Below are 22,808 nucleotides of genomic sequence, written 5' to 3'. Positions count from 1 at the left end.
GGTCAAGAGATGTAATAACAGTCAAGAATGATTACCGTACAAAAGAACCGCCATCCTAGTCTCTCTGTCCACAGCCATAACTCATACTACTGACTGTAATGACCATGATCATCTCAAACTCAGAACTCTGTCTGTCACCTCCCTCAGAGGGACCACGAAGTGGGAGCTGCAGTACAGCGGTGTTCATACTATGCATGATCTGTTTCTGTCTACTGACACGTAGCCCTTAACTCTCTTTCCTACAGCACATGAAATCTACAAAAGACAGGTTATAGGAGGGATGGAGAGAATGACAAGTGACATTTGTAAGTGTGAAAAGAGGAAGATACATACCGACAGATAGAGAGAGAAAAGGAGAGAAATTCAAATAAAAAATTGAATCAAATTTATTTATAAAGCCCTTCTTACATCAGCTGATATCTCAAAGTGCTGTACAGAAACCCAGCCTAAAACCCCAAATAGCAAGCAATGCAGGTGTAGAAGCACGGTGGCTGGGAAAAACTCCCTAGAAAGGCCAGAACCTAGGAAGAAACCTAGAGAGGAACCAGGCTCTGAGGGGTGGTCAGTCCTCTTCTGGCTGTCCCGGGTGGAGATTATAACAGTACATGGCCAAGATGTTCAAACGTTCATAGATGACCAGCAGGGTCAGATAATAATAATCACAGTGGTTGTCGAGGGTGCAACAGGTAAGCACCTCAGGAGTAAATGTCAGTGTAAAGGAGAAAGAGAGTGATTGGTTAGAGTTGGGAGAGTGTAGTGATGGGTTAGGGTTGAGAGGAGAGTGTAGTGATGGGTTAGGGTTGAGAGGAGAGTGTAGAGTGATGGTTGAGGGGAGAGTGTAGAGTGATGGTTAAGAGGAGAGTGTAGAGTGATGGTTGAGGGGAGAGTGTAGAGTGATGGTTGAGGGGAGAGTGTAGAGTGATGGTTGAGGGGAGAGTGTAGAGTGATGGTTGAGAGGAGAGTGTAGTGTGATGGGTTAGGGTTGAGGGGAGAGTGTAGAGTGATGGGTTAGGGTTGAGGGGAGAGTGTAGAGTGATGGGTTAGAATTGAGAGGAGAGTGTAGAGTGATGGGTTAGGGTTGAGAGGAGAGTGTAGAGTGATGGTTGAGTGGAGAGTGTAGAGTGATGGTTGAGAGGAGAGTGTAGAGTGATGGGTTAGGGTTGAGAGGAGAGTAGTGATGGTTGAGGGGAGAGTGTAGAGTGATGGGTTAGGGTTGAGAGGAGAGTGTATTGATGGTTGAGGGGAGAGTGTAGAGTGATGGTTGAGGGGAGAGTGTAGAGTGATGGGTAAGGGTTGAGGGGAGAGTGTAGAGTGATGGTTGAGGGGAGAGTGTAGAGTGATGTTTGAAGGGAGAGTGTAGAGTGATGGTTTAGGGGAGAGTGTAGAGTGATGTTAGGGTTGAGAGGAGAGTGTAGAGTGATGGGTTAGGGTTGAGGGGAGAGTGCAGTGATGGGTTAGGGTTGAGGGGAGAGTGTAGAGTGATGGTTGAGGGGAGAGTGTAGAGTGATGGTTGAGGGGAGAGTGTAGAGTGATGGGTGATGGTTGAGGGGAGAGTGTAGAGTGATGGGTAAGGGTTGAGGGGAGAGTGTAGAGTGATGGTTGAGGGGAGAGTGTAGCATGATGGTTGAGGGGAGAGTGTAGAGTGATGGTTGAGAGGAGAGTGTAGAGAGATGTTAGGGTTGAGAGGAGAGTGTAGAGTGATGGGTTAGGGTTGAGGGGAGAGTGTAGTGATGGGTTAGGGTTGAGAGGAGAGTGTAGTGATGGGTTAGGGTTGAGAGGAGAGTGTAGAGTGATGGGTTAGGGTTGAGAGGAGAGTGTAGAGTGATGGGTTAGGGTTGAGAGGAGAGTAGAGTGATGGGTTAGGGTTGAGAGGAGAGTGTAGTGATGGGTTAGGGTTGAGAGGAGAGGAGAGTGATGGGTTAGGGTAAGGGTTGAGGGGTGAGTGTAGAGTGATGGTTGAGGGGAAAGTGTAGAGTGATGGGTTAGGGTAAGGTTTGAGTGGGGAGTGTAGAGTGATGGTTGAGGGGAGAGTGTAGAGTAATGGGTTAGGGTTGAGGGGAGAGTGTAGAGTGATGGTTGAGGGGAGAGTGTAGAGTGATGGGTTAGGGTTGAGGGGGGAGTGATGGGTTAGGGTTAGGTTTAAGAAGAAGAGTATGATGGGGAGAGCTGAATGTGACATTGATGAGACAGAAACATAGGAGGTGAGAAAGAGGGGAGGAAGGAATGGAGGGAGGGGGTAAAGGAGTTGATTTATATGAATTCATATATGTTTGTAAAATGTGAAGAAAAAAACTTTATTAATGAATATTACTTAAACAAAACCAGTAAAGGAGTGGTCAGAGAGCTATGGGTTTAAAGATGATCATGTAAAAGTTAAGTTAAGGAGTGAAGAGGGTTCATCGTGGAACAGACGGGGTGGAATGTGGAGTGCTAGATCAGAGAGGGGGATATAAGGGTTGACAGTACTAAAGAGTTAGGAGGGTGGTGAAGGGTTGGAAGGGGGGGGCGTGCTGAAGAGTTAGTAGGTGGGGAGTGGGGGCCTTAAGGTCACAGAGTACATGATAGAAGACAGCAGAGGAGAAAGGCTTAGAGCAGACACACACACACACACACACACACACACGCTTGTGCATACAGGAGCACATAACAGGCTTAGCGTGTCATCACAGTTGGACCTCAGAAGCACATAACAGGCTTAACATATCATCACAGTAGGAATCAGGAGCACATAACAGGCTTAACATATCATCACAGTAGGACCTCAGAAGCACATAACAGGCTTAATAATGTATCATCACAGTAGGAATCAGGAGCACATAACAGGCTTAACTTATCATCACAGTAGGAACTCAAGCCCCTTTCTTCCCACATCCACACTGTTCCTCCAGTTGGAAGGAATTTCTCCCTAGGTAAAAAGTGCGGAAGAAAACCTAATTTTCTAAGTACAGTCTAGTTTGACAGCCTCATGATAGAAGTCCTGTTCTATGGGTTGTTATGGTTCATTATTAGAAGGATGCTAAATCCAGGAAAGTGTTGTGCATGTTTAGTTCTGCAGCGCTCTCCATCACACACACACACGCACACTCCACATCTCCATACTCCCACCAGATGGCCTTTGAAGACGTGACTTACAGCCTCTCTGAATATCAGTGTTGTTTTACTGCAGGTCATTGTTTTGCTTTGCTTCAGAAAGCCCATTCCCCTTTTATTGGAGTGTCTGCTTATTAAAACCCCACTATAGGTAAAGACCAGAATCACACACACACACACACACGCACACACACGCACACACGCACACACAAACACACACACGCACAAGAACACGCACAAGCACACACACACGCACACACACATGCGCACACACAAACACATACACAAACACAGTGTGATAGCAGGTCAAGTCCAGAAACACACAGTGAGATAATGATACAGCACACCAGGCCCAGGCAGTTTTGCTCTCCGTTTTATCACTTGTTTCTATACGGTCGTAAAGAGACACACTCTGGCACTCCACTGGAGGAGAGAGATCCGTGGTTGTATCTCTACCCAGTTGTTGTTACATTTTATACAGGAGGAGAGAGACAGGAGAAGGGAGACAAAGTCAGCTAATAAACAAAATCAAACAATATTTTATTTAACTATAAGATTTCAGATTTAAAGTATGTATTGTGATCTGGCCAAGTGGTGAATTGTATTCCTCTACACTCATAGAAAAAATAGTTCCAAAGGTGTTATTTGACTGTCCTCTTAGGACACCCAGTAACTCTGCATGAGGACCACCACTTCCCTACTCTAGGTTCTATCTAGAACCTAAATGGGTTCTTCGGCTGTTCCCATAAGATAGCCCATTGAAGGACCCTTTTTAATTCCAGGTAGAACTCCTGTGGTTCACATCTAGATCCTGTAAAGCAAAAGGGTTCTACCTGGAACCGAAACCAAAAAAGGCATTACTGTGAGCTCAACCGCCCCATTTAAAGTGCCACCAGCCACCACTGATCCATGTCTATGGACCACCTTGCTTTTTGGCCAAGCAAGCTCAAGAGTTTATCTTTGAACTTGTCAAGGTGAACTCACAGATGCTCCTCTCAACCCAGAGTTTTCCAAGCCCGTCTCTGTGGACAACAATGACCGTCACCCTCTAGAGGGGTGTCCAGTGAGTGATGTTGGACCTGCCCAAGGGCAATTTGAGGTCTTTAGGGGTATTTACTGTTAAAAGGTACTAAGTACCCTGTGATCCGTTATGGAGAGATAACTTTCTCTTTCTTTTTCTCTACTGTGACCACTTGATCAACCAAACCCAAACCACATTTTACCACTTGATTGCTGTTGAAAGGTTAGTAACCATGCACTCTGTTATCAGTAACATAACCATTATTTTGAGTCTCTGGCAGCCTGTGGCAGTCTCTGGCAGTCTCTGGCAGCCTCTGGCAGTCTCTGTTCAAAGGCAGTACATTACATAGGGAATAACAGTGCAGTAATATCTAACAAGTAATATCTAACAAGTAATATCTAACAAGTAATATCTAACAAGTAATATCTAACAAGTAATATCTAACAATTTCACAACAAAACACACAAATCTAAAGTAAAGGAATGGAATTAAGAATATATAAATATTTGGGCAAGCAATGTCAGAGCGGCATAGACTAAGCTATATATGGGACATAGCTTCTGGCTACTCAGCCAGTCTAGTCAAGGGAGAATTTAAAGTGACAGTCATGCGTGCATACATTTTACATACAGATGGTCCCTGGAATGTAATCCACTATCCTGGCATTGCAAGCACTATCTGTCACGTGGAATGACGCTGGAGAGACGAAGCAGGTACAGGGAGTAAAAACATTTAATGAAGAACGGACATGGAACGAGACAGGAACAGTGTCAGCAGACTAGTAACACAGACAAAAAACAATCAATGCAGTAGCGGAGAACAGAGCTGGGGAAAATACAAATATATGGGAGGAAATAAACAGATGATGAGGGAGTCCAGGTGAGTCCAATATCACTGATGCGCGTGACGAGGGAAAGCAGGTGTGTGTAATGGATAAAAGGAGTGAGTGATGCAGGGCAGTCTGGTGCCCTCAAGCGCCAGGGGGGGCGGGGGGGGGGGGGAGCAGGAGCAGACGGGGCACCACCGGCGTCCCACCTGGGCGAACCGGCTGAGACATGGGCGCTGGGCAAGCCGGTTGGGGTGTTTAAACCTGACGAACCGTCAGGAGCATGGGAGCCGGCTGAGGCAAGACGCCTGTAGAATGTATTTATATAGCCCTTCTTACATCAGCTGATATATCAAAGTGCTGTACAGAAACCCAGCCTAAAACCCCAAACAGCAAGCAATGCAAGTGTAGAAGCACGGTGGCTTGGAAAAACTCCCTAGAAAGGTCAAAACCTAGGAAGAAACCTAGAGGAGCCAGGCTATGAGGAGTGATGCAGGCTAGATCCCGCTGCAGCGAGGGAGACGTGATGCAGGGCAACCTGGCGCCCTCTAGCACCAGGAGGGGAAGAGCGGGAGCAGACGTGACAGTACACCCCCCCACCCCCCTCTTGGGGCACCTCTAGGCGTCTCACCTGGGCAAACCGGCCGAGACATGGGCGCTGGGCAAGCCATTTGGGGCGTGGAAGCCCGATGAACCGACAGGGGTGTGGGAGCCTGGCGAGCCGGCTGAGGCATGGGAGCCTAACATCCAGCTGAGACAAGACGCCTGTCGATCCCGCTGCAGAGAGGGAGCCCGACAATCCAGCGGACGGGATGGAAACCTGCCGAGCCAGCCAGGGTGTGGAAGCCTGACGGGATGGCTTAGGCACCCCCGGTTCCATCGGCGGCGGAATCCACCCCAACGTCACCAACAAAACAAACAGAACTCCTGGACCGGCTGGGCGAACAAGAACTGACGATCCAGCTGAGGCCCGCCGTGGGATGGGCGCCATCCGAGCCAACCGGGGAAAGGAAAGGGTGGGTGTGGAGGCCCAACGAGCTGGCGAGGCACCCCCAGTTCCATTGGTGGCGACCCAGAGCCAATGTCACCATACCAACTGGAATGCCAGTACTCCCCGATGCTTCGTATGATGGCTGATGCATTGCTTGTTTTTGTCTTTGTTTTCTTGTATGCTGACGCTGTTCCTGTCTCATTCCATGTCCGTTCCTTATTAAATGTTTGACTCCCTGTACCTGCTTCGCCTCTCCAGCATCAACTCATGTGACACTATCCTCCACTAACTGAGCTACAGAGGACCATTTCAGGTCTCCTTCCTCAACATTGACCCTTGCTTAACCCTAGTCTTAACGCTAGTCTTAACCCTACACTTTAGCCTAGTCTTAACCTTACTCTTAACCTTACTCTTAACCCTAGTCTTAACCCTAGTCTTAACCCTACACTTTAGCCTAGTCTTAACCTTACTCTTAACCTTACTCTTAACCCTAGTCTTAACCCTAGTCTTAACCCTACACTTTAGCCTAGTCTTAACCTTACTCTTAACCATACTCTTAACCCTAGTCTTAACCCTAGTCTTAACCCTACACTTTAGCCTAGTCTTAACCTTACTCTTAACCTTACTCTTAACCCTAGTCTTAACCCTAGTCTTAACCCTACTCTTAAGCCTAGTCTTAACCTTACTCTTAACCTTACTCTTAACCCTACTCTTAACCCTAGTCTTAACCCTACTCTTAACCCTACTCTTAACCCTAGTCTTCATCCTAGTCTTAACCCTACTCTTAACCCTAGTCTTCATTCTAGTCTCAACCCTACTCTTAACCCTACTCTTAACCCTACTCTTAAGCCTAGTCTTAACCCTACTCTTAACCCTAGTCTTAACCCTAGTCTTTTCCCTATCCATACCACATTTTCTCTCTTGTTTAGTTTGGGAAGGTAGGCATTGGTCACCATCTGTTATAAGTAAAGGAAGGACCATTACTCCAAGCTTGTTTAAGTCTGGGAGCATTTGAGGTACTCTAACATTGAACTCTTGCTAAACCTTTGCTCCTGCCTTAGTCTCTGCCCTAGCCATAGCTCAGTAATTCATCCCCCTTTTCACTCTTGTTCTTGCAGATGGACCGCGTTCACAAAATGCTGATTGGTCCAGGGGTTGGGCAAGCCACGCCCCCTATGAGGAAACCCAGCTCATCGTGTGTTGTGTGCCGACTGAGGTTCAACTCTGAGGTAGGCAGAGTTTGACCTCATAGAGGGCAGTACCAGGGATGCTTGAGAACTCTACTGTCTCAACACTCAGAAAAAAAGGGTTCCAAAAGTGTTATTTGGCTGTTCCCATAGGAAAACCTTTTCTGGTTCCAGGTAGAACTCTTTTGGGTTCCTACATGGAATCCAAAAGAGTTCTACCTGGAACCAAAAGGGTTCTACACTGAACAAAAACATAAACGCAACATCTAAAATGTTGGTCCCATGTTTCCTGAGCTGAAATTAAAGATCCCATAAATTTTTCATACGCACAAAATGCTTATTTCTCTCAAATTGTGAGCACAGATGTGTTGAGCATTTCTCCTTTGCCTAGATAATCCATCCACCTGACAGGTGTGACATATCAAGAAGGTGATTAAACAACATGATCATTACGCAACATCTAAAATGTTGGTCCCATGTTTCCTGAGCTGAAATGAAAGATCCCATAAATTTTCCATACGCACAAAATGCTTATTTCTCTCAAATTGTGAGCACAAATGTGTTGAGCATTTCTCCTTTGCCTAGATAATCCATCCACCTGACAGGTGTGACATATCAAGAAGGTGATTAAACAACATGATCATTACATGTTCATTTCTCTCCCATAAGCCGCCTCCAATGTCATTTTAGAGAATTTGGCAGCATAACTACGTCAGCCCAGGGCCTCAACATCCGGCTTCTTCACCTGTGGGATCGTCTGAGACCAGCCACCTGGACAGCTGATTAAACTGTGGGTTTGCACAACCAAAGAATTTCTTCACAAACTGTCAGGAACCGCCTCATGGAAGCTCATCTGTGTGCTAGTCATCCTCACCAGGGTCTTGACATGACAGCAGTTTGGTGTCGTAACTGACTTCAGTGGGCAAATGCTCACCTTTGATGGCCACTGGCACACTGGAGAAGTGTGCTCTTCATGGATGAATCCCGGTTTCAACTGTACCAGGCAGATGGCAGTCAGCGTGTATGTACAATTTCTGGAAGCTGAAAATGTCCCATTTCTTGGTGGCCTGCAGACTCACCAGACATGTCACCCATCGAGCATGTTTGGGATGCTCTGGATCGACGTGTACGACAGCGTGTTCCGACAATATAAAGAAACTTCACACATCCATTGAAGAGGAGTGGAACATTCCACAGGCCACAATCAACAACCTGATCAACTCTATGTGAAGGAGATGTGTCTTGCTGTATGAGGCAAATGGTGGTCACACCAGATACTGACTGGTTTTCTGATCCACGCCTCTCCCTATTTTTTAAGGGTATCTGTGACCAACAGATGCATATCTGTATTCCCAGTCATGTGAAATCCATAGATTAGGGCCTAATGAATTTATTTAAATTGACTAATTTCCTTATATGAATTGTAACTCAGTAAAATCTTAGAAATTGTTGCATGTTGCGTTTATATTTTAGTTCAGTGTACATGGAACCGAAAAGTGTTCTTCAGAGGGTACTTCAAAGCGTTATCCTATGGGGACAGCCAATTAATCTTTTTAGGTTGTAGATGGCACCTCGTGCCTGGTTTTTCTCAACATGCAGGGATTGTCAAATGTGTTATTTAGTTATTTTATTATCTGTTCTAAAAGCAGCAGCTACTCTTCCTGGGGAATATGCAAGTGTTGTGTGGGTGTAAACCGTGTGAGCGCAAGCTTGAAATATTGGATGAAGTGTATGAGATGAAATTCTCTGAGAGTTTATTTATAAATTGCTCTGGATAAGAGTGTCTGCTAACTGACGAAACTGTAATGTTAGATCTCTGGCTTGATGCTGTGGCTATATGACTTGATGACTTGAGAACATACTACTGCATAGTCTTTGGACTTGTTGTTGTATCTTGTGTGACTCTGTGATTCTGGTTGTATTGTCTCTCTGTGTAGAGCTCATCCCATTACAGTGGTTCTGGTTGTATTGTCTCTCTCTGTGTAGAGTCAGGCCTCATCCCATTACAATGGTTCTGGTTCTAGTGATTCTCTCTGTGTAGTTCCAGGCCTCATTCCATTACAGTGGTTCTGGTTGTATTGTCTCTCCGTGTAGAGCCAGGCCTCATCCCATTACAGTGGTTCTGGTTCTATTGTCTCTCTCTGTGTAGAGTCAGGCCTCATCCCATTACAGCGGTACCAAACACTTCAAGAGGCTCAAAGCCCTCGACCCACTGGACTGCAAGACCAGAGCCCCTGACGCCGTCAGCAAGAGCCCTGTCTCTCCCCGCCCTGTGCCACCCAGCTCAGACTACAGTTCAACAGGTTGGTGTGTGTGTACCAGGGGGGAGAAAGGGTAGACAGAGAGAGGGGGATGATGTGTGTGAGCATGTGTGTGTGCGCGGGAATGAGTGCACGCGTTAGGGTGTGTGCGTGTGTATGTACGTGCACGTGTGCGTGTGTGCGTTCAAGGGTGTATTTGTAAATATGTGCTGACATCAAACACATAAAGGCTCCTTGTAGCTTTGATCATCCAGACCATCCCTTCTAACAGACCATGCGTTTCCTGTCACCTCTCTCTATCTCTTTGATGTGTGAGGAAGCCTCTCGTCTGTCTATCCTCGCTGCCATATAGAGCAGATGGACTAAAACGCTGAAAGGCATTCAACTCTCCTCTCTCTAAATGACCCTGTATACATGTAGACACACATTCTCACTAATGAGTCTTTAGAGGTTCAAACGCAGCACTTTGCTTGTGTGTCTGTAACATATGCAGATCTGGGAGTATGTGTGCAGGAGTTTGCGTTGTTTGTTAATCCAAGATGCCGTAGCAGTGCAGACGTGGTTTGTTGTCCTCCCGTTTACTTTTTGTATTTTTTTTGTATATATTCCACTGTATTTTTCAATCTCTTTTTCCATTTTTAAATTAAATATATCTTCCGGTAACCCGCCTCACTCATTGTGATCCGCAATTTCTTTAGACCCTATCGCCAAAACTTTCATCAGAAGGTAGCCAGCTAATTAGCTAAGTTACTAGCCATTTAGTCATTGTTAGCCACTGCTAGCGGCCTTTACCCTCTGCTCAGGCACCAGACGTTTTTTTTGCCTGGATAATACCTGCCAGCCTCGGACTGTTTTTCTCCACTACAACGCCAGATTCCTGCCGACCATTGATCATCACATCTAGCTATCTTCAACTGAGTGACCCAGCCCCGAAGCTAGCCCTGAGCCAGGCGCATCTCCCGGCTAGCAAACGATATTCCCACAACTACAATACCTCTTTCGCCATCTGGCCCGGTCCCTTTGTCGACACGGCGCACCGCTGTACCCTCACGACTGGTCCGCAGACATAATTCCATCAGCTGTGCCTTCAACCGGCCTTTGCCGGACGACGGAGCAGACGCTTCTACTTACCCCAGACTGCTAACTTTAAACGCCGTGTCTCCCGCGTGCTAGCGTAGTAACGACTACCTAGCTGCTTCCCTGTTTCATCTATTGCTGTACACTGGACCCTATGATCACTTGGCTATATAGCTGATGCCTGCGGGACTGTTCATTTATCATGATACTCAACTTTGTTTACCTTTGTTTATCTGTCGGCCCTAGCCCCGAACTCAGGCCCTGTGTGTAGTTAACCTACCCTCTCTGCCCATTCATCGCAATTTTACCTGTTGTTGTTCACTTAGCTGATTAGCTGTTGTTGTCTTACCCGTTGTTGACTTAGCTAGCTCTCCCAATCAACACATGTGATTGCTTTATGCCTCGCTTTATGTCTCTCTCAAATGTCAATATGTATACTGTTGTTTTTGATAATTATCATTGTTTTAGTTTACTGCGGAGCCCCTAGTCCCACTGTACATGCCTTAGATACCTCATGTCCAGAGCATGTCCAGGGATGCACTCAGTGCCTGGGCTTATCTCCACTGTACCCGCACCCCACCATACCCCTGTCTGCATATTATGCCCTGAATCTATTCTACCACGCCCAGAAATCTGCTCCTTTTATTCTCTGTCCCCAACGCACCAGACGACCAGTTTTGCTAGCCTTTAGCCGTACCCTCATCCTACTCCTCCTCTGTTTCTCGGGTGATGTGGAGGCTAACCCAGGCCCTGCGTGACCCCAGGCACTCTCATTTATTGACTTCTGTAATCAAAAAAGCCTTGGTTTCATGCATGTTAACATCAGAAGCCTCCTCCCTAAGTTTGTTTTACTCACTGCTTTAGCACACTCCGCCAACCCTGATGTCCTTGCCGTGTCTGAATCCTGGCTTAGTAAGGCCACCAAAAATTCTGAGATATCCATACCCAACTACAACATTTTCCGTCAAGATAGAACTGCCAAAGGGGGAGGAGTTGCAATCTACTGCAGAGATAGCTTGAAAAGTTCTGTCATACTTTCCAGGTCTATGCCCAAACAGTTCGAGCTTCTAATTTTAAAAATGAATCTCTCCAGAAATAAGTCTCTCACTATTGCCGCCTGTTATAGACCCCCCTCAGCTCCCAGCTGTGCCCTTGACACCATATGTGAATTGATTGCCCCCCATCTATCTTCAGAGTTCGTTCTGTTAGGTGACCTAAACTGGGATATGCTTAACACCCCAGCAGTTCTGCAATCTAAACTAGATGCCCTCAATCTCACACAAATTATAAAGGAAACCACCAGGTACAACCCTAAATCCGTAAATGGGCACCCTCATAGATATTATCCTGACCAACTTGCCCTCCAAATGCACCTCCGCTGTTTTCAATCAGGATCTCTGCGATCACTGCCACATTGCCTGCATCCGTAATGGGTCCGCGGTCAAACGCGGACCACCCCTCATCGCTGTCAAACGCTCCCTAAAACACTCCTGCGAGCAGGCATTTCTAATCGACCTGGCCCAGGTATCCTGGAAGGATATTGACCTCATCCCGTCAGTCGAGGATGCCTGGTTGTTCTTTAAAAGTAATTTCCTCACCATCTTAAATAAGCATGCCCCTTTCAAAAAATTTAGAACTAAGAACAGATATAGTCCTTGGTTCACTCCAGACCGACTGCCCTTGACCAGCACAAAAACACCCTGTGGCGGACTGCAATAGCATCGAATAGTCCCCGCGATATGCAACTGTTCAGGGAAGTCAGGAACCAATACACACAGTCAGTCAGAAATGTGCATCCTGTACCTCTAACTCCAAAAAGATTTGGGAACTGTAAAGTCCATGGAGAACAAGAGCACCTCCTCTCAGCTGCCTATTGCACTGAGGCTAGGCGACACGGTCACCACCGATAAATCCATGATAAGAGAACATTTCAATAAGCATTTCGGCTGGCTGTGCTTTCCTCCTGGCTACTCCAACCCCGGCCAACAGCTCCGCAACCCTCGCAGCTACTTGCCCGAGCCTCCCCAGCTTCTCCTTCACCCAAATCCAGATCGCAGATGTTCTGAAAGAGCTGCAAAACTTGGACCCGTACAAATCAGCTGGGCTAGACAATCTGGACCAACTCTTTCTAAAATTTTCTGCCGCCATTGTTGCAACCACTATTACCAGTCTGTTCAACCTCTCTTTCATTTCGTCCAAGATCCTAAAGATTGGAAAGTTGCCGCGTTCATCCCCCTCTTCAAAGGGGGTGACACTCTAGACCCAAACTGTTACAGACCTATATTCATCCTGCCCTGCCTTTCTAAAGTCTTTGAAAGTCAAGTTAATAAACAGATCACTGACCACTTCGAATCCCACCGTACCTTCTCCGCTGTGCAATCCGGTTTCCGAGCTGGTCATGGGTGAAACTCAGCTACGCTCAAGGTACTAAACGATATCATAACCGCCATCGATAAAAGACAGTACTGTGCAGCCGTCTTCATCGACCTGGCCAAGGCTTTTGACTCTGTCAATCACCACATTCTTATTGGCAGACTCAATAGCCTTTCTCAAATGACTGCCTCGCCTGGTTCACCAACTACTTCGCAGATAGAGTTCAGTGTGTAAAATCGGAGGCCTGTTGTCCGGACCTCTGGCAGTCTCTATGGGGGTATCACAGGGTTCAATTCTCGGGCCGACTCTTTTCTCTGTATATATCAACAATGTCGCTCTTGCTGCGGGTGATTCCCTGATTCACCTCTACGCAGACGACACCATTCTGTATACATCTGGCCCTTCTTTGGACACTGTGTTAACTAACCTCCAAACAAGCTTCAATGCCATACAACACTCCTTCCGTGGCCTCCAACTGCTCTTAAACTCTACCAAAACCAAATGCATGCTTTCAACCGTTCGCTGCCCGCACCCGCACGCACCCGCACACACGACTAGCATCACTACTCTGGACGGTTCTGATCTAGAATACGTGGACAACTACAAATACCTAGGTGTCTGGCTAGACTGTAAACTCTCCTTCCAGACTCATATTAAACATCTCCAATCCAAAATCAAATCTAGAATCGGCTTTCTATTTCGCAACAAAGCCTCCTTCACTCACGCCGCCAAACTTACCCTAGTAAAACTGACTATCCTACCGATCCTCGACTTCGGCGATGTCATCTACAAAATAGCTTCCAATACTCTAATCCGCAAATTGGATGCAGTCTATCACAGTGACATCCGTTTTGTCACCAAAGCGTCTTATACCACCCACCACTGCGACCTGTATGCTCTAGTCGGCTGGCCCTCGCTACATATTCGTCGCCAGACCCACTGGCTCCAGGTCATCTATAAGTCTATGCTAGGTAAAGCTCTGCCTTATCTCAGCTCACTGGTCACGATAACAACACCCACCCATAGCACGCGCTCCAGCCGGTATATCTCACTGGTCATCCCCAAAGCCAACTCCTCATTTGGCCGCCTTTCCTTCCAGTTCTCTGCTGCCAGTGACTGGAACGAATTGCAGAAATTGCTGAAACTGGAGACTTACATTTCCCTCAACCAACTTTAAACATCAGCTATCTGAGCAGCTAACCGATCGCTGCAGCTATACATAGTCCATCTGTAAATAGCCCTCCCAATCTACCTACCGCATCCCCATTTTGTTTTTATTTACTTTGCTGCTCTTTTGCACACCAGTATCACTACTTACACACCATCATCTGCTCATCATCATCTGCTCATTTATCACTCCAGTGTTAATCTGCTAAATTGTAAGTACTTTGCTACTATGGCCTATTTATTGCCTTACCACCTTATGCCATTTGCACACACTGTATATAGACTTTCATTTTTTTCTATTGTATTGACTGTACGCTTGTTTATTCCATGTAACTCTGTGTTGTTGTTTCTGTCGCACTTTTGCTTTATTTTGGCCAAGTCGCAGTTGTAAATGAGAACTTGTTCTCAACTAGCTTACCTGGTTAAATAAAGGTGAAAAAAAATATTTAAAAAAATTAATGTATGCATGCCTCAGTGGCGTGTTCATATGTGTTGTGGTTGTGCGTGAGTGTGTTATAGAGGAAGAGTCTATTCATTTGACTTCATGCCATAGTGATAGAGTGAGCAAGTTTTTCTATTTAGTGTGGAAGAAACAGGGGAACTTTGTGATGATTACTTTGCCAAACAGCCTTTTTGCCATTTTAGAGAGACAGTCAATGACAATAAATAAACGCTTACAGGCCTAATCCCCATTAACACATGACCACTATGGGGTTTCCCTCTGGGGAAGCCCTTCTGTTCCCGGTCCGTCTCACTGCAGATAATGGACCGTAATCATTTCAATCCGAAGCCTTTCATTTTCCCACTCTGAAAAATGGAAACAGATTCCCATGGGAAATCTTTGGTTATTACTGAGATTACAGAGGCTAATGAATCTCATAAACACTGTTGCTGGTGTGGTTTTCTCTCTCAGTGAGTTATGATAAAAGTTGAGAGACTTGGTCTGCTTCCCAAATGGCACCCTTTCCCAACATAGTGCACCATGGGCCCTGGTCAAAAGTGGTACACTTGTTAGGGATAGGGTGCTATTTGCGATGCATGCCTGCAGTAGTAACCAGCATTAGATGCAGGCCTGCAGTAGTAACCAGCATTAGATGCAGGCCTGCAGTAGTAACCAGCATTAGATGCAGGCCTGCAGTAGTAACCAGCATTAGATGCAGGCCTGCAGTTGTAACCAGCATTAGATGCAGGCCTGCAGTAGTAACCAGCATTAGATGCAGGCCTGCAGTAGTAACCAGCATTAGATGCAGGCCTGCAGTAGTAACTAGCATTAGATGCAGGCCTGCAGTAGTAACCAGCATTAGATGCAGGCCTGCAGTAGTAACCAGCATTAGATGCAGGCCTGCAGTAGTAACCAGCATTAGATGCAGGCCTGCAGTAGTAACTAGCATTAGATGCAGACCTGCAGTTGTAACCAGCATTAGATGCAGACCTGCAGTTGTAACCAGCATTAGATGCAGGCCTGCAGTAGTAACCAGCATTAGATGCAGACCTGCAGTTGTAACCAGCATTAGATGCAGACCTGCAGTTGTAACCAGCATTAGATGCAGACCTGCAGTTGTAACCAGCATTAGATGCAGACCTGCAGTAGTAACTAGCATTAGATGCAGGCCTGCAGTAGTAACCAGCATTAGATGCAGACCTGCAGTAGTAACCAGCATTAGATGCAGGCCTGCAGTAGTAACCAGCATTATATGCAGGCCTGCAGTAGTAACTAGCATTAGATGCAGACCTGCAGTTGTAACCAGCATTAGATGCAGACCTGCAGTTGTAACCAGCATTAGATGCAGGCCTGCAGTAGTAACCAGCATTAGATGCAGACCTGCAGTTGTAACCAGCATTAGATGCAGGCCTGCAGTAGTAACCAGCATTAGATGCAGGCCTGCAGTAGTAACCAGCATTAGATGCAGGCCTGCAGTTGTAACCAGCATTAGATGCAGGCCTGCAGTAGTAACCAGCATTAGATGCAGACCTGCAGTTGTAACCAGCATTAGATGCAGGCCTGCAGTAGTAACCAGCACATTTTAAAGGTTGATGATGGAGAGAAGAAAGCATCAGGGTTAACTTACCTCTCCTTTCTCTCTCACCACCAGTATCACACACACAAACACTCTCCTCACTAATTCACCACTCAACACGCTCAAATTCGGTTTCATTCTACGATGGGAGGGATAAACTTGTATAGATTTCACTCATCCCCCAAAAATGATGGCAGCCTTATTACAATGCTCTATTATATTATATTATTCTGTGTAGATGTCACATTCAGACCCGTGTTGTCACCACCCTCTGCCTCTGGGGTGGCGTCATCGACCTGCAGCCCAGCAGTTTCAATGGAGACGCCCACTGACCCCTCTCTGTCGCCCTGTCCCATGGTGGCGAAGGAGAGGGAGATGGAAGGAGCGGTGGAGGAGGTTGGAGAGTCGGAGGAAGAGAAGGCTAAGAGACTGCTCTACTGTTCTCTCTGCAAGGTGGCCGTCAACTCTGCATCCCAGCTACAGGCTCACAACAGCGGTGAGAATGAAGCATCACTGACCTGTGTGTGTGTGTGTGTGTGTGCGTGCGTGTGCGTTTGTGTGCGTGCGTACTTGTGTGTGTCATCATCATGCTGCAACAAGTCCGTCTTCTTAATCAATCAAAGACGTCTACAGAGCTCAGGGCTCTTATCTGATCAATACCACACCAATCAATCACTCCTTTCCTTACCCCAAGGCCGAGGCCATTACTGCCATCTCGATCTGACAGGTAAAGTGTATGTTAGGACAGGGCCTCTCTCTTGTCATCATCTCCATTTACACTGAGATGCACCTTTATGTAGTAGCCAGATGTCCCACTTTGTTAATACTTAGTTGGCGTCTCTGCTTCTCACCTTTGACCTATCTGACCTTTCACCCTGTCAGGCACGAAACACAAAACAATGCTGGAGGCCAGGAGCGGCGACGGAGCCATAAAGTCATTCCCCAGGTCAGGGGTCAAAGCCAAGCTGGCCCCTCCCACCGAGGTGTCAACGGGGCTCCAGAACAAAACTTTCCACTGTGAGATCTGCGATGTTCACGTCAACTCCGAGACACAACTCAAACAGGTTAGTTATATAGTGTATGTCAACTCCGAGAACAACTTAAACAGGTTAGTTACGTATATACTTTATGTCAACTGCCAGATACAACTCAAAAAGGTTAGTTATATAGTGTATGTCAACTCCGAGACACAACTCAAACAGGTTAGTTATATAGTGTATGTCAACTCCGAGACACAACTGAAACAGGTTAGTTATATAGTGTATGTCAACTCCGAGACACAACTGAAACAGGTTAGTTATATAGTGTATGTCAACTCCGAGACACAACTGAAACAGGTTAGTTATATAGTGTATGTCAACTCCGAGACACAACTCGAACAGGTTAGTTATATAGTGTATGTCAACTCCGAGACACAACTGAAACAGGTTAGTTATATAGTGTATGTCAACTCCGAGACACAACTGAAACAGGTTAGTTATATAGTGTATGTCAACTCCGAGACACAACTGAAACAGGAGAGTGAAATACAGGTTGAGTTTAACAGCATACAAAGAAACACAAAACAAATACATGAAGGTAAGCATCAGGTTGTGTTGGTACAAATGTGTTGTACTGGTTGTTGTAAGTTGAAATGTTTAGGGTTTATATAAGGTCAGGTGCTTATGAATATTCATCAGTTCATCAGACATGGTTTGGCCTGATTGTTAATAACCATCTGTCTGTGTACGCCACTCAAAATCAAATCCTCCCTTTTATAAATATTTATATATTTAGAAGGCTAAGAACAAATGTACATTACAGAGATGAGAGGAAAGAGTGGAACTTTAATTAGGTGTAGTGTTTCCTTTCATTTCCTGTGGCCTGATATGAATCTATGATTTAAACTGGCCTCATCTCTCTTTCTCTCTCTCTCTCTCTCTCTCAAGTTCAAGCTGCTTCATTGGCCTGAAAAACATTGCGTCAATAGTGCCAAAGCAACAATGTATACAATATATGTATACAATATAAATTGTAATAATATAATGTCTCTCTCTATCTACTTTTCTCTCTCTCTCTCTCTCTCTCTCTCTCTCTCTCTCTCTCTCTCTCTCTCTCTCTCTCTCTTTCTCTCTCTCTCTCTCTCACACTCTCAGTGTCTCTCTGTCTCTCTCTCTTGGTGACTCTCTGTCTCTCTATCTCTCTCTATCTCTCTCTCTCTCTCTCTCTCTCTCAAGTTAATTCAATGGGTTTTATTGACATGGGAAACATATGTTTACATTGCCAAAGCAAGTGAAATAGACAATAAACGAAAGTGAAATAAACAGTCAAAAGTTATTTATTTATCCTTTATTTAACTAGGCAAGTCAGTTAAGAACAAATTCTTATTTACAAAGATGGCCTACACCGACCAAACTCAGACGATGCTGGGCCAATTGTGCGCCGCCCTATGGGACTCCCAATCACGGCCGGTTGTGATACAGTCTGGTTTTGAACCAGGTTGTCTGTAGTGACGCCTCCAGCACTGAGATGCAGTGTCTTAGACCGCTGCACCACTTGGGAGCCCAATTGGGAGCCCACTTGGGAGCAGCACCGCACCACTTGGGAGCCCAATTGGGAGCCCACTTGGGAGCAGCACCATGCCACTTTGGAGCAGCACCGCACCACTTGGGAGCCCAATTGGGAGCCCACTTGGGAGCAGCACCACACCACTTGGGAGCCCAATTGGGAGCACACTTGGGAGCAGCACCGCACCACTTGGGAGCTCACTTGGGAGCAGCACCGCGCCACTTGGGAGCCCACTTGGGAGCAGCACCGCACCACTTGGGAGCCCACTTGGGAGCAGCACCGCACCACTTGGGAGCCCACTTGGGAGCCCACTTGGGAGCAGCACTGCACCACTTGGGAGCCCACTTGGGAGCAGCACCGCACCACTTGGGAGCCCACTTGGGAGCCCACTTGGGAGCAGCACCGCACCACTTGGGAGCCCACTTGGGAGCAGCACCGCGCCACTTGGGAGCCCACTTGGGAGCAGCACCGTGCCACTTGGGAGCCCACTTGGGAGCAGCACCGCACCACTTGGGAGCCCACTTGGGAGCCCACTTGGGAGCAGCACCGTGCCACTTGGGATCCCACTTGGGAGCAGCACCGCGCCTCTTGGGAGCCAACTTTGGAGCAGCACCGCGCCACTTGGGAGCCCACTTGGGAGCAGCACCGTGCCACTTGGGAGCCCACTTGGGAGCAGCACAGCACCACTTGGGAGCCCACTTGGGAGCAGCACCGCGCCACTTGGGAGCCCACTTGGGAGCAGCACCGCACCACTTGGGAGCCCAATTGGGAGCCCACTTGGGAGCAGCACCGCGCCACTTAGGAGCCCACTTGGGAGCAGCACCGCACCACTTGGGAGTCCACTTGGGAGCAGCACCGCACCACTTGGGAGCCCAATTGGGAGCCCACTTGGGAGCAGCACCGCGCCACTTAGGAGCCCACTTGGGAGCAGCACTGCACCACTTGGGAGCCCACTTGGGAGCAGCACCGCACCACTTGGGAGCCCACTTGGGAGCAGCACCGCACCACTTGGGAGCCCACTTGGGAGCAGCACCGCGCCTCTTGGGAGCCCATTAAAAGTAAACATTACACTCACAAAATTTCTAAGAAATTGAGACATTTCAAATGTCATACTATGGCTATATACAGTGTTAAAGAAGTACGTAAGGGAAAATAAATGAACTTTTATTGTGGCAACAGGTCACAAATGTTTACGTTGTGATGGCACACTGTAGTGTACATATGGGAGTTTTACAAAATTGGTTTTGTTTTCAAATTCTTTGTGGATCTGTGTAATCTGATGGAAATATGTGTCTCTAATATGGTCATACATTTGCCAGGAGGTTAGGAAGTGCAGCTCAGTTTCCACCTCATTTTGTGGGCAGTGTGCACATAGCCTGTCTTCTCTTGAGAGCCGGGTCTGCCTACGGCGGCCTTTCTCAATAGCAAGGCTATGCTCACTGAGTCTGTACATAGTCAAAGCTTTCCTTAAGTTTGGGTCTCTCTCTGTGTCTGTCTCTGTCTCCCCCCATCTCCTCAAGCACATCAAAAGTAGAAGACATAAAGACCGAGTAGCAGGGAAGCCAGCCAAGCCCAAGTTCAGCCCGTATGGTCTACCGCCCCAACGCAACCAGTCAGTGAGTACCACATTATTGTATTATGAAATCAAATAAAATGGTATTGTATTTGTCACTTGTACCGAATACAACAGTACCTTACAGTGAAATGCTTACTTACAATATCTTAACCAACAATGCAGTTCAAGAAATAGAGTTAAGAAAATATTGACTAAATAAAGAAAAGTTGTAAAAATCAAATCAAATCAAAAAGTAACAACAACAAAAAATACATAACAATAACGGGGCTATATACAGGAGGTACCGAGTCAATGTACAGGGGTAGAGGATAGACGAGGTCATTTGTAATGTGACTATGCATAGATAATAAACAGAGATTAGCAGCAGTGTAAAAACAGGGAGGGTGGGGGGGGGGGGGGGGGGGGTTAATGTAAATAGTCCGGGTGGCCATTTGATTATGGTCCAGCAGTCTTATGGCTTTGGGGTAGAAGCTGTTAAGGAGCCTTTTGGTCCTAGACTTGGCACTCCGGTACCGCTTGCCGTGCGATAGCAGAGAGAACAGTCTATGACTTGGGTGACTGGAGTCTTTGACAATTTTTTGGGCCTTCCTCTGACACCACCGAGTAAACAGGTCTTGGATGTCAGGAAGCTTGGCCCCAGTGATGTACTGGGCTGTACACACTACCCTCTGTATCGCCTTTTGGTCAGATGCCGAGCAGTTGCCATACCAGGTGGTGATGCAACCAGTCAGGATGCTCTCGATGGTGCAGCTGTAGAACTTTTTGAAGATCTGTGGACCCATGCGAAATCTCCTGTGGGGGAAAAGGTGTTGTCGTGCCCTCTTCACAACTGTCTTGGTGTGTTTGGACCATGATAGTTCGTTGGTGATGTGGACACCAAGGAACTTTAAACTCTCGTCCCGTTCCACTTCAGCCCCATTGATGTTAATGGGGGCCGGTTTGGCCCTCCTTTTCCTATAGTCCACGAACAGCTCCTTTGTCTTGCTCACATTGAGGGAGAGGTTGTTGTCCTGGCACCACACTGACAAGTCTCTGACCTCCTCCCTATAGGCTGTCTCATCGTTGTCGGTGATCAGGCCTACCACTGTTGTGTCATCAGAAAACGTAATGATGGTGTTGGAGTCGTGCCTGGCCACGCAGTCGTGGCAGTACTTTACTGGAGGTTTTGTTGTGGACTGATTGTGGAACGTGTGATAGCTGTATGGTGGTGATCACATTGTAGAACAGTTGTAGAAAGATTTTGATCATGTTGTTTTTGGTTTCCAGGTTGGGATCGCTCTGAGGAAGGAGCAGGACTTGGCGAAGCCTCTCGCCTCGTGCCTCTTACAGCGCCATCTCTCCCTTGCTGCTGCTGCTGCCATGGCAACCCTGTCCCCGTTTCATTTGCGCCCTGCCCCTATACCTGGCCCTGCCATCTTTCAGATTCAGGCCCTCCCCCAGACCTTGTTACATCCCGCCCCAGGACCTTTCCGTACGGCACATACATCAGTTCTGTTCTCACCGTACTGACCCAGACCTGCACCAGACTTGGCCTATACCTGACCCTGACCCAGACCCGTATCAGATGGACCAAAACCCAACAGAACCTGTGGGACCAGTTCAGACAAATTATGGTCTGGAAAGTGTGTATGTGTGTGTTTGTGTAAGTGTGTGTGCATTTGTCATGTGCGTGTGTTTGTCAAGAAATATGAGTACTGTTTTTCAATAAAGAATATGTTGCTGGCTGTGATGTTGTGGAAGTCTATTTTTTAAGAAAAATCCCATCCGTCCTTGTTTACGGAATCCCATCCGTCCTTGTTTACGGAATCCCATCCGTCCTTGTTTACGGAATCCCATCCGTCCTTGTTTACGGAATCCCATCCGTCCTTGTTTACGGAATCCCATCCGTCCTTGTTTACGGAATCCCATCCGTCCGTGTTTACAAACACTGAAAAGTGAGATGTAATCTACATCTCGATTAGGCTGATAGAAATATTAATTATTTAGTTTAATGATTTTTGATTTGAACGTCATTATTTCTATATAGCCTACACTTTCTCATTGTGAACTTCTAACCCGAGTGGGACGGGTGTGGCTTTGTGACAATGATCAAAAGAGCAGCTGCTAACGGATTTGACAGCTCCAACGCAGTTCCACCTCCGACATAACAAAAACATCAGCTATGCGGGTGTCGGCTATCGCCAGTTAATTAACACTTCATCTGATTGAATCTAGGCCAAAGTCAGCCACAAATAGAGCCAGAGGCAGACAACCAGAGACACAGACAGAAGCACATCCCTCAACCCGTACCTCAGTGAGTAGAGAAGCCATCTGAACCCTTCTGCTACTAAAGCTAGCTTACAGTCTGACGCTAATCCCTTTTTGGATCCCATTCAAGAATTTCTCAAAAACTGAAATAAATTAAGAGATCCTTCATTTGGCTTCAAACGAGGGGCCTTCATCAATGATTTATTACTTAGAGTACAGATAATCCCCCTGCCTTAACTCCTTCAGATAAATCACAACAGGAATGTGCTCCTTGACCGTGACTTTATTGTCTGGGAAATGTTGCTGTGCACAGGAGGACTCCATGCCCCGTGCATCTCTGTAGAGTTACATCCTATCAGACATATGTTGTTAAATCTAATGTTTTGGTGGGAGATAGTCTTTAAGAAGTGTGGAATAATTTTGCACG

General features: G+C 46.7%; 1 protein-coding gene across 2 annotated transcripts in view; it reads left to right on the top strand.

Annotated features, from left to right (window-relative positions):
• LOC139373748 (zinc finger protein 385D-like) overlaps positions 1–21,859 on the top strand; it is a 35,251-nt gene extending 13,392 nt beyond the window's left edge. The window contains exons 3-8 of one of the 2 annotated variants that reach the window (XM_071114678.1): positions 7,047–7,157; positions 9,265–9,418; positions 16,250–16,507; positions 16,894–17,075; positions 20,079–20,174; positions 21,401–21,859. In XM_071114678.1, the coding sequence (XP_070970779.1) occupies positions 7,047–7,157; positions 9,265–9,418; positions 16,250–16,507; positions 16,894–17,075; positions 20,079–20,174; positions 21,401–21,643 (1,044 nt within the window). In that variant the 3' untranslated portion in view covers positions 21,644–21,859. The remainder of the gene's footprint in view (positions 1–7,046; positions 7,158–9,264; positions 9,419–16,249; positions 16,508–16,893; positions 17,076–20,078; positions 20,175–21,400) is intronic. The other variant, XM_071114680.1, reaches the window with a different exon arrangement.
• Positions 21,860–22,808: the final 949 nt, after the last annotated feature.

This window comes from Oncorhynchus clarkii, chromosome 18, assembly GCF_045791955.1.
Source record: "Oncorhynchus clarkii lewisi isolate Uvic-CL-2024 chromosome 18, UVic_Ocla_1.0, whole genome shotgun sequence".
Classification (NCBI taxonomy): Eukaryota; Metazoa; Chordata; class Actinopteri; order Salmoniformes; family Salmonidae; genus Oncorhynchus; species Oncorhynchus clarkii.
Note: the sequence above shows the minus strand (reverse complement) of the source record. Positions and strands in the feature narration are given on the sequence as shown.